Source organism: Strongyloides ratti, scaffold srae_chrx_scaffold0000004, assembly GCF_001040885.1.
Source record: "Strongyloides ratti genome assembly S_ratti_ED321, scaffold srae_chrx_scaffold0000004".
NCBI classification, from domain to species: domain Eukaryota; kingdom Metazoa; phylum Nematoda; class Chromadorea; order Rhabditida; family Strongyloididae; genus Strongyloides; species Strongyloides ratti.
The window spans coordinates 682719-704628 of record NW_020171512.1 but is presented as its reverse complement, the minus strand read 5'-3'; the positions used below and the strand labels follow the sequence as shown (position 1 = coordinate 704628).

The following is a 21910-nucleotide window of genomic DNA, read 5'->3' as shown; positions in this document are numbered from 1 at the left end:
AGAAATAATTTATAATTGGCTTTTTTTTGTCAGCTATAAACTTAAAACTGTTAACGATATAGTACAAAAAATTGCAAATTCTCCCATTATTTTTCTTTTAATATTCAAAAGAATTTTAATGGTATTTAATATCTAAACTGGACACTATGGATAATACCAAAACGACCTTTCATGATTATTCATTCAAACTTGTTTGGTAAAGCTCATAGCCAGAATTCGCCATAAGTGATTGCTTTTAAAATTGATATACTATTTAATAATGGAATACAATAAGATATTTAAAAGTAAAATATAAAAGAACATTAAACTAGATAAAAAAGATAAAGTATCATCAAGCATTCCGCCTCACAACGTCAATATATTTAAGAAGTTATAAGTAAATAAGTTTTATAAATTTTTAAAATGAATTTAATAAACTTTATTATTTTTTTAACAATTCTTGTTGCATTAGTATTAGCTAAACCATATAATAAAATTTGTGGTTTACCAAATGATATTCATAAATATCCTAATTATGTTGTTGAACAGTTACAAATTATATGGTAATATAATGTTAAATTCATTACTTTATTTATATATATATATATATATATATATATATTTTTTTTATAGGAAATATTATATTCCATCATCAAATTGTGATGCAAAATACCTGTTAACACAAAATGTTCTTAGATTATATAGTGATATAGTTGATCATCTTTCTGAAACACAAGAATCTACATTTATAAATATCAAACCAGATAATGAAAATTTTCATAATACTGAACTATCAAAACCTGCTCAAGCATTAGGTTCAAAAAGTATGCCAATTATTGAAAAACCTGATTACCACACACAACCAGAACAATCATACTTTTTTAGTACTTCTGGAAATTATGATTCAAAAGGGCCAACTGCTCCTGTAACTACTATAGGTGAAGATGCTCCTGGACCATATTTAAATACAGAACAGGCAACATTTCTAAAGCATGTTACACCACAAGTTAGGGATATGTTTCTTAGATTATTTTATGATACTGATATTCCATCAGAAAGTTTAAGAGATCATAAATTACATATGTTGGCAGTGTCTATGCTAGATACAGAAACTTTAAAATCATTTGATACATGGGCTGTTGCAAGAAGAAAAGCATTAAAAGATATTTCTTCAAGTGTACCAAAGAAAAAACTTTTAGTTTAATATTTATAAATTTGATAATTAATTATGTTAAATATTTATCATTATAATTAATCTTTGAAATAAATGTTAATTAATTTTTATAAAAAATTTAACTACATATAGATTAACAATTAATTTTATTAATTATATCACTAATTTAACATTACTTATAAATTAAAAAACTTGATTATCTTTAAATTATTTAAAAATTTTATAAAATATTTATAATATATTGAATGTTATGAAATAATAAATACCATATATACCTGATATACACTTATAATTAATAAAAGGGTTATATTATTCAAAACAGATCAACGTCGGTCTTATAACGAAGAACAATTTCTACCGGCGACCAAAGAGCGAATAGTGTTTTCCAAAAATCAATTTAGAGACTGCAATGTTTATCTTTGGACACCGTGTTAATACGTTATACATGGGAGAAAGCCAATAAATTGATATGACAATACATTAAATTACTATACAATATGTTATAAGTTAAAACAATCAAAATTAATATTAAATTTTTATAATATAACATTAATATTTTTTTTTTTTTTCTTTTGATTATATTATAATTTGTTATAGGAATGAAGTTTCTGGTATCACTACTTCTTTTAGTTGCTGGTACTTTTGCCAAAGATGCTATTATTTGGTCTAGAAATAAAGTTTCGTAAGTTATTTATAATATTTTATTTATAATTATAATTAAATTTAGGCAAACATCACTCTTATCAACTACAAAACCTGGTGACATAAAATATTTTGTTTTAGATGGTTTTACTCTAGGTGAATTTAGTAGACAGGCAAATGTATACTCAAATAATCCAGAAATTTCTGGAATAATTGAAGATATAAAAAATCTTAATTATAAGGTAGAAAATATAAAATCAACAATTGATATAGATGATAGTGATTTTATTGATGCATCATCATGGGATGAACTTGAAGAAAAGTTTGCCAAATTTGCTAAATCAATGGAAGGAAAAAGTTATACTGCTGCTCTTGTTGGTCCAGAATCTGTTGAAAAGGTAATTATTTAAATTATTTTTTTAAAAATATTTCTTAGAATTCTGTTAGAGTAAAACGTGCTGCCGATACTACTCCTGCACCAATCACAGGAGAAAGTAGTGGTAAAGGTCCAGTAATTGCACCAACTGATACTACAAAAAATGCTTCATGTCTTTTTTATCTTGAGGGATTATCATTGATATATTATGAACATTCTGGTAAATCTCCATATAAAGCAGCTTTTCTTGATTTAACAAATTCAAGTGATACATATGCAGTTAAATTTGCTTGTAATGGAAATAAAGGAGATTCAACTTTTGATGTAACAATTTCTACAAAAGGAGTTGTAGGTGACAAAGATGGAGTTTCTATTGATAATCAAGATATTAAATTTACAATAAAAGTATCAAATGTTGGTTATTACACTTGGGCTATTACTGAATTTACAATTAAAAATGCTGAAGTTACAGTTGGAGGAAGTAAACATAAAGTAACAAATAGTACTAATGCCAGTCAAGCTGGAGTACAATTTTTAGATGCTTATATGTATAGTGATTATGGATATGCTTGTAGTCAAACATCAGCTGTATTTGCACCATCAGACGGTGAAAATAAAATTGGTATGACATTAAATGGTTTCCAAATTCAAATGATTGGTGCTAAGAATGTTGATAATAAATTTTACGGTTTTGTACATAATATGAATGATTGTGTACCAACATTTAGTGTTGGATCATGGATGAGTATTATTTCAGCTATTATTTTGGCTTCAGTACTCTTATTTGGATTCCTTATGCTTAATTCAGTACAAACAATGGATCGTTTTGATGATCCAAAAGCTAAGCAAATTGTTATTAACTTCAAAGAGTAATAATTAGTTCTATTCAATTATATTTGTCATGAATATGGTAGTGTCTTTAGAGATATTTTTTATATTTTTCTTTTGTTAAGCTAACATATTTTTTTATTTTTTTGTAATTGTATTGAAATTTTTAAGTAATTATATCTAACCAATAATTTTACAGTGATCATTTTAACCCAATTTACATAGTTAAAATGATTGAATATAATATTCTTGTAACATTATATCAATTATACGTCGCGATGATGTGTGCTACTTCACTTCTTAAATTTTTCATCTTTGTATGTGATATAAATACTTGTAAAATATAAAATAAAAGCGCACTTAAAAGTCGATCATATGTCTTTCCTTTTTTTTATTATATTAAACTTAATTTTTGCTTTTTAAAAGGAAATAATAATAAAAGAAATGATAAATGTACATCAATTATAAAAAATTATAAGAATGTCTGATTTTTGGTTGATAAAAATGTACTATGTTATAAAAAAATTAATGCAAACGAATTTCCACTAGTAATAATGGAAGGTCTTAGAACGAAAGTAAGCGTATCATAAAATCACCTGAAATGCATACTTGATAATAGTCGACACATTGTAAATTCGTTAATCACATGGTACAAGTTTTATATAATTTTATATATTTTCATAAATCACAAGATAAATTTTCTCTAGTCTTTTCTTCAAACACATTTGATTTCATCAAATAAATTATTTATATACAAATTAATATGTTATTATAAATGATAACATGATATTATAAACTAAAAAATATATGCTTTTTTTTTTATTAATTAAAACAATTTTCTAAATAATAATATTTAAAATTTGATATTGGTTTTATAAGAAATGATTAAACATATGATATTTATTTCATATTAAAATTGTTTTTATTATATGTATATAAAACTTTTCTTTTTTTAGATGCCTGATGAAGTAACACAAGTTGAATATAATGATTTTGCAAAATTTGTTAAATTTTTATCAACTAGATTAATACAAATAGTTGTACAATCACGTATGGGAGAAAAATTATCACATAAATGTACCCCAGATCCTCATTTATCAGATTGGTTTAATTTAAAGATTGATGAAATTGGAGAAGTTGCAAAATATTTAAAAAAGAATGTGTTACAGTATGTTTGTATTTAATTTCAAATATTTAATAATATTTATATTTATTGCTTTTTTAGTTATCCTCCTAAAATAGATGCTGTAAATATTGATTTTTATTTATATACATCTGATAGAGAAACATTACCATTAGAAACTTGGTCTTTATATGTTGATAGCTCAAATGTAGATAATTCAGTAAATGTTAGAACAGATCTTTATCATAGAATGGGAACATTACTTAAAAGTGTCTACTCATCATCTAGAGTTCTTCCATCATATAGATATTATGTTAGAAAACAAAGTTCAGAAACTTATGTAATTTTATATAGAATTTATAATGGTACTGTTGATGAAAAGGCATTTGGAGAAAATTTTAAATTTGTAAAATTAGGTGAATTACCATCACCATTTGGATATGTATGTTTGGAAGTTAGATATAGAACAAGTATGAAAATATCTGTTTATGACGATGAAATAGTTGAAAAAAAAGAAGAAGTATTAGAAAAAAATGATAATGGAACACCTGAAATTACGTATACATATGGAACAAAACCAATTAATATAGTACCAAAAGTAGGAAGTCAAGTAATTACTCCATCACCAATGTCTGATTATGGGAATCACTTTGGTACATCACCTGTATCAATAGATATTATTAAAAATTCACCAAAAGAACATCCACGTTTTATGTTAGGAAGGTCTCATTCTAGTTCTGATGACAGTTCAATGAATTCATTTATGAAACAAAATGAATTTATGTCTGATGAGGCATTAGCATCTGCTATATTTATGACAAGTACAATGCATCTTCAGGGTAGTCCTAATTCAAATACATCATCTTTAAAACAACGAGTTAGACATAATTCTCTTCCATTTGAAGCACTTTTAAATGATAATCCATTAACAAATTCACAAAACAGTTTTGGACATTTGCCAATTTTAACAGAAGGTTATTTTTTTTTGTTCTAAATTTTTATTTATAATTATTATTTTTTAGAAACATTTATGTCAGGAAGTAAAAGTACAGTATCATTAATGCCATTAAAATCAACTCCATCAATTAATACAATTCGATATTCTCGAACAATACCTTCAAAGGTTGATAATTATAGAGATAATAATTATACAAAAAATATACTATTAAATTCACCAATATCAAATAAAAAAGGAAAACAAAAATTTATAACATATCCTGAAGATGAGGATTATAATGATGATTCTAATCCAGAAAATGATAATAAAGAAAAAGAAACAAAAAAAATGGAAGATGAATTTTATGTAAATTTATTTCCTTTTTCAAGTATGGAAAGTTTAGGTGATAATTTAAATGATTTTGAAAGAGAATGTCGATTGGCTCCTGATGAATTACCTTCATTTACAACAGAAACGTCTTTAAATATAGAAGATCAGGTATTTTTATAAATCAATTTTTTAATATATATATATATTTTTTAGTTATCTCAATTTAAAGAAAGACAACTGTCTTTTGACAATTTTGTAGCGCAAATAAACGAAAAGCGTGGTTCATCTTTTGACAACAATCAGGAATAATTATTTAATCAAATAAAAAAGTATTTTTTGTTGCCTCACTTAGCCTTTATATATAAGTATAAAAAAATAACTTACTATATTTTAAAATACAAAAGATACTGTTTATTTTTCTATTAGATTTTATATATCAATTCTTATTTAAACATATGTATTATGTTGTATAATAAATCTAATAAATGGATTAAAATAATATGTATATATATTAGCCTATTCTTCAATAATTTATTGGACTTTTTCGAGATACATATGTCCAAACTTCTTTTTAGAATTAAAGATAATATACCGAACATATTTTATATAAAAGATTTTTTTTTTGTGTCATCATTTAAATATTCTTCTAAGTATGTAAATTTTATAATAAAATATAAAAATTAACATAAAATTATGGTTTAAATTTGAATTTAAATAAAAAAAATTAATTTGAATATATAATATATCATAGAAGATTATATTAAAATTATATACCATCTTAAAATTTTTAATATAAAATATTTGAATTATAAATAACTCAGGATTTAAATTTCTTTTGAGTGTTTATATTTTAACTATAATCGACATATTACTACTACCTTTTATTATATTTATATGAAACTATGATTAAAATATTTAATATTATATGTCATTATTCTTAATAAAGTAACTTCCAATTTTCATTTACATTTTACGTTAGTCATTTTTTTTTTTAATTTAATTTTTTTACTTAAATTTTTAAAGTTATATTTGTTTATTATTAATGTTAAAAATATTAAACTATTATTTTTTGTAAAGTTGTTGATGGTTACCAAAATAAATAACATTTTTGAACAATTGTTTTCAATCTTATAATTTCTTTTTATTATTGTTAACAAAACATAACATTTTGATAGATATATACTTTTATAATAGAAGTATGCAGAACAATGAAGAGCAATATAAAGATAACATGGCTGCTTATATAATTGATGCTAGGCAAGCTGCACAATTTGGTGATTATGATACATTAAAAGATATGTTAGATAAAGGATTTATATCACCTGATTGTACAGATTCTGATGATTGCTCACTTCTTCATTGGGCAGCTATTAATAATAGACTAAAGGTATTCTATATTTAATATAAAATTTTTTTTTACTATTATTTTAAATAATTTTTATTTTATTTTTATTTAGATTGCTAAACTCCTTATTGATTATAATTGTAATGTTAATGCTATTGGTGGGGTATTATGTTCTACCCCATTACATTGGGCAGCTCGTCATGGTCATACTAAAATGGTAGCTTTACTTATGAAATATGATGCTAATCCATATTTACGAAATGTTGAAGGATTTGCTGCTATTCATGTTGCTGCACAATTTGGATGTACACCAGTTGTTGCATATTTAATATCAAAAGGTGTTTCACCTGATGAAAAAGATGCTTCATCAATGACACCAGCAATGTGGGCTGCATATAAAGTTCATTCATTAGATTTATTAAAAATGTTAGTAACATTAAAAGCTGATGTTAATATAGCTGATGTATCATATGGTAATACATGCTTACATTGGGCTGTAATACAAGAAAATACAAGTGCAGTTGAATTATTAGTTTCATTAGATATTGATATTAATAAAGATAATAAACAACGTGAAACTCCTTTAATAATAGCTAAAAGAAAAGGTAATATGAATATTATAAAAATAATTGAAAAAGGATTAAAAAAACGTGGGATTATGAAATATTCATATTTTAAGGATATTAAAGAAAATGATGAATTTATCAAGAAAATATATTTTTTATTACCATCATTTATCCTTTTTTCATTAATAACAATCAATTTTTTATTTGAATCTCATATTATTACATTAATAGCTATCATAAGTTTAGGAATATTTGTAAGATGGTTGCTTAAAATAATTGATAATACAAAACATTTTTTATATTTACCATTTGGTGTTACTGTTGGATTGAAAATTTTAATGATCTTCAGTTGGATATTCTATATTCATGGTATTGTTCCATGGTATATAAATATGTCTTTCTATTTACTATTACTTTTTATTACATATATATATGTTAATTTAACTTTTACTGATCCAGGTATATATAGTGTTTCAATTCAAGTATGTTTAAATATTATTTATTTAATTATTTTTATAATTATATAGGAAACATATAATATGATATCAAAAACATTTGAAGAAGAAAATTTTTCTGATAAATTTTGTACAACCTGCCTTTTAATACGCCCACATAGATCAAAACATTGTAAATTTTGTGATAAATGCATTTTAAGATTTGATCATCATTGTCCATGGATTGGTAATTGTGTTGGAGCAAATAATCACTTTCACTTTTTGATTTATCTTCTTTCATTAATAATTGAACTATTAATAATTATTTATGGATGTGTTACTAGTAAGTTTTATTATTTTTTTTTATTTATTAAATACAATATTTTAAAATATATTTTAGATTTTTTACATATGAAAAAAATATATATTACAATTTCTGATACTATTATAAATAATACATGGATATTGTATGTTTTTATACTTTCAAATTTTATTCTTATTTGGATATGTATTATGACATATCTTCAATTATATCAAGTATGTTTATTTTTCTTTTAAAACTTTATCATATATTATTGTTATTATTTTTTCTTTTAGATTGCCAATAAACTAACAACAAATGAAAGAATAAATGCTTACAAATATTCATATATTGGTCAAAAAGGGTCGCAAGAAAGAGTTAAATTTTTACTTAGTAAAAATGGTTGTAAAAATTTGAAATTATTTTGTAAAGGAGAAGCAATATAACATTTATTACTTTTGTAATGATTTATTAATAAATTACTTTTAATATATATTAATTATTTTCTCTATATGCTTTCATTATTTCTTCGTTATTATGTAACATTTTAATTTGATAATAGTTCTAAAATTTGTATAATTAGAAATAAGTTTTTATAACTTACTCTTCTAGCTTTTAAAAATATAAATATTGGTAAAAAAATTATAAAAAGTATTGTAACAATATTTTGAATATAATAATTACTCCATTTTTTTCTTTTAATATCATAAGAATAAATATTTAAAGATGAATTATAGACACATTTAGATTCATTATTACAGCGAAAATTTTTATTTAAATTACTACATATTGATCCTTCTTCAAGTAAAATTTTACCCATTATTGGTTTACATATCTCATTACTTATATTTCTACAACATTGATAACAACGATAATCATTTTCTTCACATAAACAATGAACATAATCTTCATTTAAATATTTACATTTATCAACACATCTACCATTAAGACATTTTGCACCATTTTTCATACATTTTGTATTATCTGGAAGATATTTAGGTTTAGGACATATTGAATTTATACCATCACAAAAACTTTCATCAATACATTGATAAAAAACTTTAGGATAACATGAAATATTTGTTGATGCAATATTACAATTCAAACAACAATCGTGATTTGAATCACAACATTTAGCAGTTTTTTTTAATTTGCAATATTTATTACAACATTTAAAATTAACATTAAAATTTTTATGCCCTTCATCACATTCTTCTCCTTTATCTAAAATACCATTTCCACAATTTCTTATATTTATATCAACAAGAAAATTTATACATACTTCAAAAACATATTTTGAAATTGCAAAAAGTGATGGTTTTGAAAATAATGAATTATTTTTATGTTCAACAAGAATTTCAAGTGGTGCCATTATATTATAATTATTCTCACTACTATTATCATGAACAGCATTCAAAGAATGACCAATTTCATGTAAAATTCTTCTTGCTAAAACATTTTCAAAAGAAAATGTTGACTCTGTAACATCTGTCAATATTCCTATAATATTTAAAGGATGAGGATTACAAAATAAACCAAAACTAAATCCAACAACTTCACGTTTATTTTTAGCAAAATTTTTATTTGTAAATAATATATTTCCACTTTTATAACTTCCAGATATTTGAGTAATTATTTGAATTTTTGATGTTACTTTTATTGTCTTAATTTCATTATATGTTAATTGAATTATAAGTGATTTTGTTGAATTTTCATCACTTAAAATTGCTTTAGTAAGTAATTCATTAGTCTTTTCTATTATAAGATCCTATACACTAAATTAAAAAAGATAATAATTAAAACATACTATTTGATAATCTCGTATATCTAAGTCAGAATCTTTATACATACCAACTTCCATATATTTTTTTTCCAGTGTAATATTTAAGTTATTAGAAAATTCAAAAGATAAATTGATAAAAATAAATAATATGATTAGAATAAATTTATAAGAAAAATAAAACATTATAAAAATGATTACAAAGTTTTATTTTTTTTTTATTTTATATAAATCCATCTAATAAATGTTATAATGATGATTTCCCATCCTTCAATCAAATTGTTATATAGTTAATCATTGTAAAATAGGTAACAATATGTAGTTTACCAGTCTAACAAAAATGATGAACAAAATATTTTTTAAAAATTTATTTTGTTATCATATTTATCTTTTAAATTATAAATATTCGAAAATTTTTACATAAATTATATAGTTTTTTTTAAATAATATTAGAAATAAATAAATTTTATCAAATAGAAATTATAATAAATACCAATATTATAAGCAAAAGTTCTTTAAATTTCATTTAATTAAGTAAGACAAAAATAAAAAAAAAAATAGCATGTTATAAAATAAAATCTATCTATACATTTAAATTGAAAAACATATGTATTATTGTTTGAAATAAAAGAGTGAAATTATCAAAACTAATAAGATCTTTAAAATTAAACATTTTAAAGGCAACATATTGAATAACTTATGATCAAATTTTTGGCAAAACTTTACAATGCCTATTAAATTTTGCCTAGGCATGCATAAATAAGAGCATATTTTTGCGAGACGCAATTTTTAATGTTGCAAATATAGTAATAAGACAATCTTTTAGATGTTAAGCTTTATAGTTTGATGAAAGCCATGTTAAACCTTCAAATAAGCCTTCAGAAGCATTTGCACAACATGGTTGCACATACCAATTACGATCTCTTAGTCTAGTTAGTCCTAATTTGTCTTGAATTTCATTTGGTTTCATAGCTAAGAAAAAAAAAGTTATAAATATATTTAATTAAATTTTTTATTTTAAACTTACCATCAATTGTATCTTGTTTATTAGCAAAAACAAGAATAACAGCTTCTTTCATTTCTCTATCATTTATAATACGATGAAGTTCTTGTCTTGCTTCATCAATTCTATCTCTATCTCCGGAATCAACTACAAAGACAAGACCATGTGATCCAGCATAATAATGTCTCCAAAGTGGTCTTATTTTATCTTGCCCACCAACATCCTTAAAAAAAAATTTTATATATATAATTATAGATATTAAAAAATACTTACCCAAACACTAAATTTTATGTTACGATATGTTACAGTTTCTACATTAAAACCAACTGTTGGTATTGTTGTAACTGATTGTCCAAGTTTTAATTTATATAATATTGTAGTTTTACCGGCAGCATCCAATCCTAACATCAAAATTCGCATTTCTTTTTTTCCAAATAATTTTGATAATTTTTTTCCCATATTGAAAAGTACTTTTTTTTATATTAATATTTAAGGAATGTAAAAATTAATATCAGTAGAAAAAATATATATACATAAACTTGCTGGATCACTTAAAATAACCACTAATACTAAAATTATTTTAAAATAATAATTTCAAAAAAAAAAATTAAATTTTTTAAAATGTTTATTTTAAATTTAATATATAAAAAAAAATATTATCTATATTTTATATATATATGTTTTAAACCTAATCATACTACTAATAGTTTTACAATTCTCGATACAATCCAATAAAAAAAAAAATTATATATATATATATATATACTAGCAATAAAGCAATTGTAAAATATAATAAAATGTTATAAAAGAATGAATTATTGTGAAACACTTTAAAAATATATATATTTCAATATAAAATATACGAAAAAAGATTGATCTTATTATGTAAATAAAAATTAGATAATTTATGATATTAATAGTAACTCAAAACATTCCATAAAATATAAAAAGAGTAGAAAGAATATTAAAGTTACAGCATGTAGTTTTGAAAATAGTAACTATGTATTATTCCAAATTAACAATATATTCGTTGTAAGATTAACTGTGAGATAAGTAAATAATGATTCATATTAAAATTATAGAATTTTTTATAATAATAAAATTTTTTTTTTTAAATAAACATATATATAATAACAATAATAGTAGTAAGAATATAATAAAATTTATAAATATAATTTAAAAGAAACGTAATAAATAAAAATAAAATTTTATTATAATGTTAATAATTAGTATTGAAACGTTTTATATACGCCTTTAATATTTCTTCCATTAAAGATGAAAGTTAAACATTAACCGGTGACGTATTCAAATTTTGCAAAAAGCAAATTAAATACAGCGAATATGATTGGGAGTATCAATAATAATTTAAAAATTTTTTTAATATTAAGAGATGGCAATTAATTTGGCGACTTGATCATTTTCTGATGTATATCCTGTAAGCCTTAAACAAGTATATGGTAATTTTTCTAAATTATTTGTTAATATATGCCAATCATATATATCAGTCGCGTGCCATTTAATATATTGATCAATAAGTGTATAAACAGTATTTGATAGTGATGGTGAACAAAATTCTTTTACAATGTCCTTGTGACAATTTTTATAGCATTCTTGAAAACCACAAAGAAAATTTAGTTCTTTCTCATACATATCTAAATTATTATTAGAATATATTGTACCTATATTATCACGATTTGACAAGTGTAATCCATTTAATGCCTTTTTATGACACTCTTGATCACATTTTAAAAATGTTAAGGGTTCAGTCTCTTCTAGACAAGGCCTCGCTTGTACAAATTGTGTTCTTTTAAATTGGCATATATAATTAGATGGAGAGAATACTTTATCAGCCGATTGATCATCACATCTATTTATAAAACAATTTGTTTGTTTATCGGCTAATTCACAATATTTTAAAAAATTTGGATACTCTAATAAAGCAGGATGAAACGGAAAATCATAAAATTCTGTATGATTCATACTAAATGATTTTTCAAAATCTTTTATCCATTCATCATTACAACTCTTAAAATATTAAATTAAAAAAAAAAGAATATTAATTGAACTTACTTTAAAACAACCAGGATCAGAAATATTTTTATTACTTACAAACATAAAATCTCTTTTAAATCTTTTATTAATTATATTATTTGATATACTTGGTTCATAAGATACTCTTGAGAAATATTTTATATAATAAAAGTAAAAAGATATTGAAAATATTAAAAATGTTAGAACACCGGATGCGTATATTAACTTAATTAAACTTCTTCCATCATTTTTATTATTATAGTAACGATAATATTTTTTACCTCTATTGTAGTGATAAAAATCATCAGGTGCCAATGAAGTACGACAAGAAAGCATATCAATGATAAGTATACATAATTATTACATCTTTAACGTCAGGAATATGCCTATTTTAATGCAAAATAGGTCGATCTTTTTGGGAGAATAATTAATATCCATCCCCCTTTTCAATTTCTAAGATAATTATGAATGTTTTATCTCCCATTCACCATCACATATATATATATATATCCGCATTGCATATATCAAGTAATATTAATCATCTTAAAAGTTCTTTTTAATTCACGAGGTAACAATATAATATGAAACAAATCGTTAAATGTATGATCATTTGATCATTAATATTTATTAAATAACTTTATTTGTTACGCCCAAATAAATTTTATACTATTTTTCATCATAAATTTATTATATTAATTATTCTGAGCTATCTTTTTAATCATGAAATTGAATCAAAGATCTTGTTCTTACTTTCAATAAATAACAAATAATATTTTATATAAAATAAATATTCTCTTTCAACAAAATACTTTCATTTAACAAAATTATCTTAATTTATTACCATTCTATACACTTAAAAATAATTTAACCGTAATGTATATAAAAAGGCGTTGTAATGAGAAGGAATATTAAATATTATTTTATTTACCCTTAAGGCACAACTTGTATTATAATATCAAAACAATTATATATATTTTCATTTATTATTAAAAATGAAATGAACAACATAATAATTATTAAAAGAGTATGTATATATATATATATTTCTTTTAAACAATAATATTTAATTTATATAAATAATAAAAAAAAATTATATTTGAATCAATTAAAATAAACTTTGAATTTTTTTTAATATTAAAAAAATATAAAAAAAAAACCTGAATTATTGTTAAGGCAGTTTTAATTTTTTTTTGTTAGTATTAGCCTATACAAAATGTTATCTTTTTAAAATTATCTACAAATTCTTTTTTTTTGTAAACAAATATTCAGCATTTTTAAATAATTATTATTTATATATATTATTATTAAGCAAAAAATACAATCTAAATAAATTCATACATTTATTTTTTAAAAACATTAAGTTGATAATTATTGTTTGGTTTAAAGTAAATAATAACATTTATAGGTAATTAATAATATATGTATATTTGTTAGAACATCAGGTATAGAATTAGAAAAAAAATATTTATTTATATATATATATATATATTTTTTTTTTATATTTTATTATATAATTTATAACTAAAATTTTGTTAAAAAAATTATTTTTTTTTGTTATACTTTATATATAAATATATCAATATTAAAGATCTCTCTTATTCAATGCCATATTAATCAAAAAGTTTTTAAACGATGATCTGTGGAAGAATGTTTCGGTATAACATTATTTTACAATTAAATATTGCATTACTATGGTGATTAATTTACTCTACCTATGCAAACATAAAAAAAAAAATTTCTTTTTTTACATTTTTTAATACACCTATAACTGATAAATTTATATCAATATTTAACCTATCGTTTATTTGATTGTATATTTTTAACGTTATAAAACATTATTTTCAATTATGCCATATAATTTTTTTTATCATTGTTGTTATCTAAAATAACAAATTATTAATACAAAATTAACCGTTTATTTGCGTCACTAAATTATCAATTATTAGACTATAATCAATCTTTTTTACTTAATGTCACAAGAAGAAACATTTTACGTGTATATTTAAATATTGGTAAAATACAATATTCATTTAATTTAATAATTTTGATTTAAGGGTTAATTTTTACCATTTATCAATTTTTATAATAAGAAATGGTATGATAATCTTTTAAAATAAAAAATTAAAGCTATTTTATATTATTTAAATATTATCTATCACTTATTTTTAACAACATATCACTTTATCATTCAAATTATTACAATGAGTGGTACAAAAGAGATGTCTTTTTCATTGAAAAAAAACTTTTTTTCACTAAAATACAGTTTATTATGTTTAATTATTGGTATCATAGTCGCATATATTTTATTACAAGATGAAGGAAATTCAATAAAAAAAGATGGATTTAGAAAACTTACAAATACAAATATCCCATATAAAGATATATCAACACCAATACCTAATTTTTATGAACAAAATGATATAACAAATTTTTTTGCTGTTGTAATAGATGCTGGTTCAACAGGTACCAGATTACATTTATTTCATTCAATACATGAGGGAACAACTATTAATCCAACAACATTTACTATTGAATCAGAAACATTTTTAGAAGTTAAACCAGGCTTATCTAATTTTGCAAATAATCCTAAAGAAGCAGCATTAAAAGTAAAAATACTTATTGAGAAAGCTCAACAAACAATACCAAAACACTTATGGAAGGATACTCCAGTAACATTTAAAGCAACAGCGGGTTTAAGACTACTTAAAGATAATAAAGCAAATGATATTTTAGAAAAAGTTTCTGAAGTATTAAAAGATTCTGGCTTTATATTATTTGAAAATTCAGTAAATATAATGCCTGGTATAAATGAAGGAGTATATGCATGGATAACATTAAATTTTTTAACAAATCGTGTTGAAGGAGTTGTTTTTAATAATAAAACAGAAAAATTACCAATTATAGATAAAAATTCAACAGCTGCAACAATGGATTTAGGAGGTGGATCAACACAATTAACATTTTTACCAAATGATTTATCTATTTTTGATAATATTAAAAATAATATTGATGATTATATATTTAAAACAAATTTTTTTGGCAAAAATATACAACTTTATTCACATAGTTATTTAGGTAATGGTCTTGTTGCTTCAAGATTAGGAGTATCATTATTACATGAAAAATCTAATGAAAATTATTTAAAAACACCATGTTTACCACATAATTTTAATCTTGAAAAATGGAATTATGGTGATAATAATTGGACAGTAAATGGTGTTATTGATTCTAGTTTTGATAAATGTTTAGAATTAAATAAAATTTATATTGAACAAATAACTGAAGTTAAACCAATGAAAGAATTACTTGAAAAAGATATATTTGGTTTTTCTTATTTTTATGATCGTGGTTTACAAGCTGGTTTAATTCCTAATTGTAATAAACAACTTGGTGGATATGTAAAAGTTATAGATTATAAAAATGCAGCAAAACAAAAATGTACAATGAAGAAAGAAGATATAGGTCCAGAACATTGGAAACCATGGCAATGTCATGATTTAACATATATTTATACATTATTACATTATGGATATGGACTTCCAGAAGATAAAAAAATTTATGTATGTTTTTTTTTAATTTTTTTCTTTTTTATTTCTATTAAATAATTTTTTTTTAGTTAGCAAAAAAATTAAGAGGAATGGAGATGTCATGGGCTTTAGGTGCTTCTTATGATCTACTTACAACATACTATAAAAAACATATATTTTAATTTTTTTTTTTATTTTTAATGAATTTATCAAGGTATTTATGTAATTATAGAATATCTATTTATACAATAAATTTTATAACAATAAAATTCAAATACATTCGTTATTGTTAATTAAGAGATAATCTTTTTGTATTGGCTATGTAATAAAGCTTGTCCTTACTTAATATAGTAGTCAGTGATGTAAGATCATCTGACATTAAACAACCCTTAACGAACAGTAAGTTGATTATTACCTTTTTAATATAAAGTTACCGATTTCTAAAAGTATCAATTTCGGCTTTTGTTTTACCAAAGTTAATCCTTTCTTTCAACTTTAAAATAAATGATGAATAAAAAGTTTTTTAAAGAAAAAAAAAATTATTATATTTTATAAATTAAGTTAATAAATAAAATAAAATATTATTTTAGATAAAATATTTTATAAAAAAAATAGTTGAAATATTTATATTAAAAGAGGAAAAAAAAATATATTAAAATAATATTTCATAACTGTCTTTTATTCAAGTATCAATTACTTCCTCAATTTCGAAAATCATACTTTTAAACATAACTAATAATGTGTAAAAATTGTTGAAAAACGAACTTTGACAAAATATTAAAATTAACTACCTAAATATGTATAAAGATAGAATAATAAGCTTTAAAACTTTTTGGTAAATGACTTCCGATATCAATGTATAGAAGGTGTTAAAAAGACAGAATCGTTACTTTTATAAGGTATCTTAATTATTTGTTTAAATGTCATAATAGTAAAGGCAATTAAACAATATCTTAAAAATATTATTACACTATATTTTTAAAAATTTTATTATAAAATATATTATTTTCATTATTATAGTAAATATAACCTCTTTAATTTTATGTAAATAAAATATATTCATTTTCCATATTTACATTATTTAAGGGAATCATCATTCATATTTTACCAAAGGCAATCTTTTATATTATTTATTATCATATCATAGTTTAAATTAAATCTTTAATATTTTCAACCACTTTATATTAAAAAAAATTTTAAAATATAATTATTGTACATATTATTAGAATAAATGTTTTTGAATAAGTACAAATGACTAAAAAATTTTATACAATATTAATTTTAATATAAATATTTTTTTCTTTATGTTTTAATCAATTTTTTTTTTGTAAAATAATTTTCACATAAATTCTTTAATTATAATATTTAATATAAATTATAAAATATTTTACATACAATTTTTATTAAAGATTTAAAAAAAAAATAAAATATTAAAGAATTTTTTTTTCTTCATCTTACTCCTCCTTAAAGTAATAATTAAAAAGTAATTTAAAAATGATTTTGTACATGTCATGACACTATGACTATTGAAATTTTTAATTGACACATGAATTTTTCTATTTAAGAACCAATAGGATACGACTGCGACTAAACGACATATTGACATCCCATAAATCTTTTCATCTCCGCCCTTATTTGAAGTAACTCCCATTAATATCTTTGGACAGAGAATAGTCAAATATAGTAATTTTTCAAAATAAGGCAATCAGTCAGTTTGTCAAAATTTAATTCACACTTATAACTTTATAAGTTTTTCTGTTAACAATTATAATTCAAAATAATTTTTATCATTTATTTTCAATATCTATTTTATTCTATTGAAAAGTTACTATTACTACAACTACTAAAATAAAGTGTTATTATTGAAATAATTCAAGATGGCTACATCTAATTCAAGTAAGTTTAAGTTTTAAAAATATAAATTATTATGTTGGTAATTTATCAAAACAATAAGTATCTTTAAAATAGGGTTCTTATATTTTTAATATATTTTCATTTATTATTACACATATACTTAGAATAAGATAAAGAAAAAAAACATCCAATTTTAATATCTAATTTTTTTTTTTTTATAAATAAAATAAAATATTATAAATTTGTTATTATTATAACTAGGATGTAAATGATTTAGTGAATATATATAATATCTCACATTTATTAATGATAGATTTATAATTAAAAAGGATTAAGTATATTATGATGAGCTTACCCTAAAGGATACACAAATATTTATAAAAATTTAATAATTTTCAGGCCGTATCTTACTTGATATTCCATGTAAAGTTTGCCAAGACCATTCATCAGGAAAACATTACGGTATATTTAGTTGTGATGGTTGTGCAGGTTTTTTCAAACGATCAGTAAGAAGACATAGACAATATGTATGTAAAAATAGAGGTAGAGGTGAGGAAGGTAAATGTGTTGTTGATAAAACTCATAGAAATCAATGCCGTGCATGTCGTTTAAAAAGATGTCTTGATATTGGTATGAATAAAGAAGCTGTACAACATGAACGTGGTCCAAGAAATTCAACAATTAGAAGACAAATGGCACTTTTTACAGGAATGAATGATATGAAAAATTCACAAATTACTGTACCATCACCAAATTCAAAAATGTTACCATTAGTACAACAATTATCAGTACTACCACATCAATCACTTATTAATATTCCAAATCATTTTCAAGCATTTAAAGCATTCGCAAACTTAATAAATGGAGTTAATTTACAAAATGGTGCTTTATTAAAAAGTACTTTAATTCATGCACTTAACTGGGCACAATCATTTCTTCAATTATCCCAAGTACCAGTTCAAGAACAGGTAAGGATGCGTTAACATATATAGTAACATGATATTATTACTTAATAACATATGATTTAATGAGAAATTACTTTAAAATAGTATCCACTTTATTAAATTATTAACTGTAATACTGTCACAGTAATATATAAGCTAAATTTTATTTATAAATTTTTGTATAAGTATCTCTTAAATTTAATGATAATGGAGAGTAGTTCAAGAAGATAGTGTCATGCAAGGTCAACAGACCTTTACACAAACACAATATGGCAATTGTAATAAAAAAAATGTGTTTGAACTTCAAATTTAATATAACATATTGTTGGAGCATGAGTACTTTAATTTTAAGAGTCTTTAATCTTAAATTGTGACTTTTTAAAATATTATTCTTTAATTTGTAAAAAAAAAAAATTATCTTTTAGTTAAAAATAAAAAAAGTTATTTTATAATTTTTATTTTTAGCATAAAATAATAAATAAATGCTGGAGCGGGTTATTTATTTTAACAGCATATGAAGAAAAAGTTATTAAAAATTTACTTAGTATAAATCATAAAAAATTAGATGATCCAGAGAATTATGTTTTATGTGGAAGATTTGAAACAACAATCAAACATATAGAAAATTTACAATTAGATAATAATGAATTGGGAATATTAAAAATGTTATTAACATTAAAAGGTATCATATCATTATAATATTTTAATTACTTACTTTAGAGAGTAATTCACCAATGGAACAATTTTTATCAGTAAATCTTGCCCATCATCAACAGGTACTATATCAATTTCAACCATTACGATATATTCATACAATGCTCTTGTTAGATTCAGTTAATTGTTTTGAGCCTATTATATCAAGATTATTGTCGACTAATGTCAATTTGTCAAATAACCAAATATTTAATGAAAATAATGATAAAGTATTGCCTTCAACAAAATGTAATGATCCCAATAATTTTTCATCAATATCAACTAATAATTCTTCAAGTTTTACAATATCTGGTCTTATTAACGAATTAATGGCTTCATCCTCAGCCAGTTCAGAGAATAATCTACATCTAGTAACAGAATGTAATACCTCAACAAATGATTGTAATAGTCAACAATCAGAAATTGAAACTGATGGGGATGATGGAAATAATGATAATGAAATAAAACATGTTGAAAATAAAGAAAAAAACAAAGTTAGTAAAGCTACCGTATCATTACCAACAACACCATGTTCTATAAATCTATCAAATGATGGATAATATAAATTATTTTTAAAAGATAGATGATGAAAAAAGTTAGATATCATTTAATAATTATTTAAAATATCAAGAATTATCTGTTTCAATAGTATTACATAACAACATTATTATCAAGTTATTTGTTTTTGGCTTTAAAAGATTATTACACCACTTTTATATATATTACCAAAGGCAGATTTTTAATGAGATAACCCTATTGAATATATATACAATTTACTTTAAAGATAATATGGCTTAAAATAAAACCACCCGATTTTCAACAAATAAAAATGAATAATACATGTAGTAAGTATTTACAGTACCAACATTCAATGGCCTTTTAAAAGAATGGCGAATAATTCTATGTTTAAATATATCTAATTTCATAATTTTATCATAATCTTTTTAGCGTTTTTTTCGCAAAAAAAAAATAAAACATTAACTTTTTTTTTTCAATAAAAATAATAGTTATAAAAAAATTTTTTTATATTAAAGAAAAGAAAAATTATTTTTTAATAATTTTTATAAATTTACTAATAATCTTACTATTAATAAATTAGAAAAATTATTTCATTATTTATAAATTAATTGTTATATACCAATTAACAAATGTTATTAAGGCATTCTTTTACGCAATAAAAACCAGATAGTAGTATAAACAGCAGGTAAACAAAGTTTCTGGCCTATTAAAATCTGCTAATTTGGTAATGATTTTAGAATAAACATTAAAAAGTTATTATATATTTATAATTAGGTGACGTAAATCTTATTTACCATATACTTTTGAACTTACATTTTTTTAGTGTGAAAATATTTACAAGTTATTGTTAAAAAGTTATAGGTAAAAAGATATTACAAATTATTTTATACAGTATATTTTAATATAATAGAATATATTAACATTTATTTATAAAAAAAATAAAACATTTATTTAACAATACGTAATATATTACATTTAAATTTTAATAATCGGTAAATTAATTTAACAATTAAAAAAATTAGTCAGGTGGAAGTATTCAAATTTCAACTCTATCAAATTCATTGAGATTATCGTTCATCTATTCATATGATTATCTTTAATGTCTTTTATATGATATATGCCGAGTTTGTACAGTTCATTTAGGTAGTATTATTGTATATACCTAAATATTGTAAGCTCCTTTCGCAATTTCGGTAAGATCAAATATATATTATCTCTTTTACACATTGTTAAGTGTTTTAAGTTTATAAAAAAAAGCGGTGTAGAAGTGAATAGATGATCTGAACTACAAAAAGTTTTCATTAATCGTTTTCAGATGTAAAGTGATTTCTATTGTCTTGATGAAACTTATACTAATTTTATCGGCTTTTTTTTTCTATCAAAATAAAGTGGAAATGATAGTTTCAATATCATGATATCAAAAGGATTATTTTAATAATATATATAAAAATGAAATGAGAATATGTCAAGTTTCTTTATACATAAGTGACATTAACAGATAATTGAAAAATTGAATATCATTTT

At 21.9% G+C, this 21910-nt stretch overlaps 9 protein-coding genes across 9 annotated transcripts; 6 read left to right on the top strand and 3 right to left on the bottom strand.

Moving 5' to 3' along the window:
* Positions 1-402: 402 nt before the first annotated feature.
* On the top strand, positions 403-1183 carry SRAE_X000217000 (Hypothetical protein; the record flags this gene model as incomplete). The annotated part of the gene is made up of 2 exons (XM_024644740.1): positions 403-542; positions 613-1183. 2 exons carry the CDS (start codon positions 403-405, stop codon positions 1181-1183), a joined length of 711 nt encoding a protein of 236 aa, XP_024499641.1.
* Positions 1184-1752: 569 nt separating this feature from the next.
* On the top strand, positions 1753-3044 carry SRAE_X000216900 (Hypothetical protein; the record flags this gene model as incomplete). Its single annotated transcript, XM_024644729.1, has 3 exons — positions 1753-1835; positions 1881-2193; positions 2232-3044. The coding sequence occupies 3 exons, from the start codon at positions 1753-1755 to the stop codon at positions 3042-3044; spliced, it is 1209 nt and encodes a 402-aa protein (XP_024499640.1).
* A 185-nt stretch (positions 3045-3229) lies between these two features.
* SRAE_X000216800 (Autophagy-related protein 13) lies at positions 3230-5698 on the top strand (the record flags this gene model as incomplete). Its single annotated transcript, XM_024644718.1, has 5 exons — positions 3230-3316; positions 3956-4167; positions 4225-5096; positions 5145-5557; positions 5603-5698. 5 exons carry the CDS (start codon positions 3230-3232, stop codon positions 5696-5698), a joined length of 1680 nt encoding a protein of 559 aa, XP_024499639.1.
* A 922-nt stretch (positions 5699-6620) lies between these two features.
* On the top strand, positions 6621-8481 carry SRAE_X000216700 (Zinc finger, DHHC-type, palmitoyltransferase domain and Ankyrin repeat and Ankyrin repeat-containing domain-containing protein; the record flags this gene model as incomplete). Its single annotated transcript, XM_024644707.1, has 6 exons — positions 6621-6776; positions 6847-7339; positions 7547-7782; positions 7828-8077; positions 8135-8271; positions 8332-8481. The coding sequence occupies 6 exons, from the start codon at positions 6621-6623 to the stop codon at positions 8479-8481; spliced, it is 1422 nt and encodes a 473-aa protein (XP_024499638.1).
* Positions 8482-8530: 49 nt separating this feature from the next.
* Positions 8531-9896, bottom strand: SRAE_X000216600 (ADAM 17-like protease; the record flags this gene model as incomplete). Its single annotated transcript, XM_024644696.1, has 3 exons — positions 8531-8599; positions 8640-9803; positions 9843-9896. The coding sequence occupies 3 exons, from the start codon at positions 9894-9896 to the stop codon at positions 8531-8533; spliced, it is 1287 nt and encodes a 428-aa protein (XP_024499637.1).
* Positions 9897-10644: 748 nt separating this feature from the next.
* On the bottom strand, positions 10645-11277 carry SRAE_X000216500 (ADP-ribosylation factor 6; the record flags this gene model as incomplete). The annotated part of the gene is made up of 3 exons (XM_024644684.1): positions 10645-10787; positions 10843-11041; positions 11092-11277. The coding sequence occupies 3 exons, from the start codon at positions 11275-11277 to the stop codon at positions 10645-10647; spliced, it is 528 nt and encodes a 175-aa protein (XP_024499636.1).
* Positions 11278-12201: 924 nt separating this feature from the next.
* SRAE_X000216400 (Hypothetical protein) lies at positions 12202-12933 on the bottom strand (the record flags this gene model as incomplete). The annotated part of the gene is made up of 2 exons (XM_024644673.1): positions 12202-12843; positions 12889-12933. 2 exons carry the CDS (start codon positions 12931-12933, stop codon positions 12202-12204), a joined length of 687 nt encoding a protein of 228 aa, XP_024499635.1.
* A 2117-nt stretch (positions 12934-15050) lies between these two features.
* Positions 15051-16558, top strand: SRAE_X000216300 (NTPase; the record flags this gene model as incomplete). Its single annotated transcript, XM_024644662.1, has 2 exons — positions 15051-16409; positions 16466-16558. 2 exons carry the CDS (start codon positions 15051-15053, stop codon positions 16556-16558), a joined length of 1452 nt encoding a protein of 483 aa, XP_024499634.1.
* Positions 16559-18253: 1695 nt separating this feature from the next.
* On the top strand, positions 18254-20427 carry SRAE_X000216200 (Nuclear receptor subfamily 2 group E member 1; the record flags this gene model as incomplete). Its single annotated transcript, XM_024644651.1, has 4 exons — positions 18254-18272; positions 18630-19198; positions 19640-19856; positions 19895-20427. The coding sequence occupies 4 exons, from the start codon at positions 18254-18256 to the stop codon at positions 20425-20427; spliced, it is 1338 nt and encodes a 445-aa protein (XP_024499633.1).
* Positions 20428-21910: the final 1483 nt, after the last annotated feature.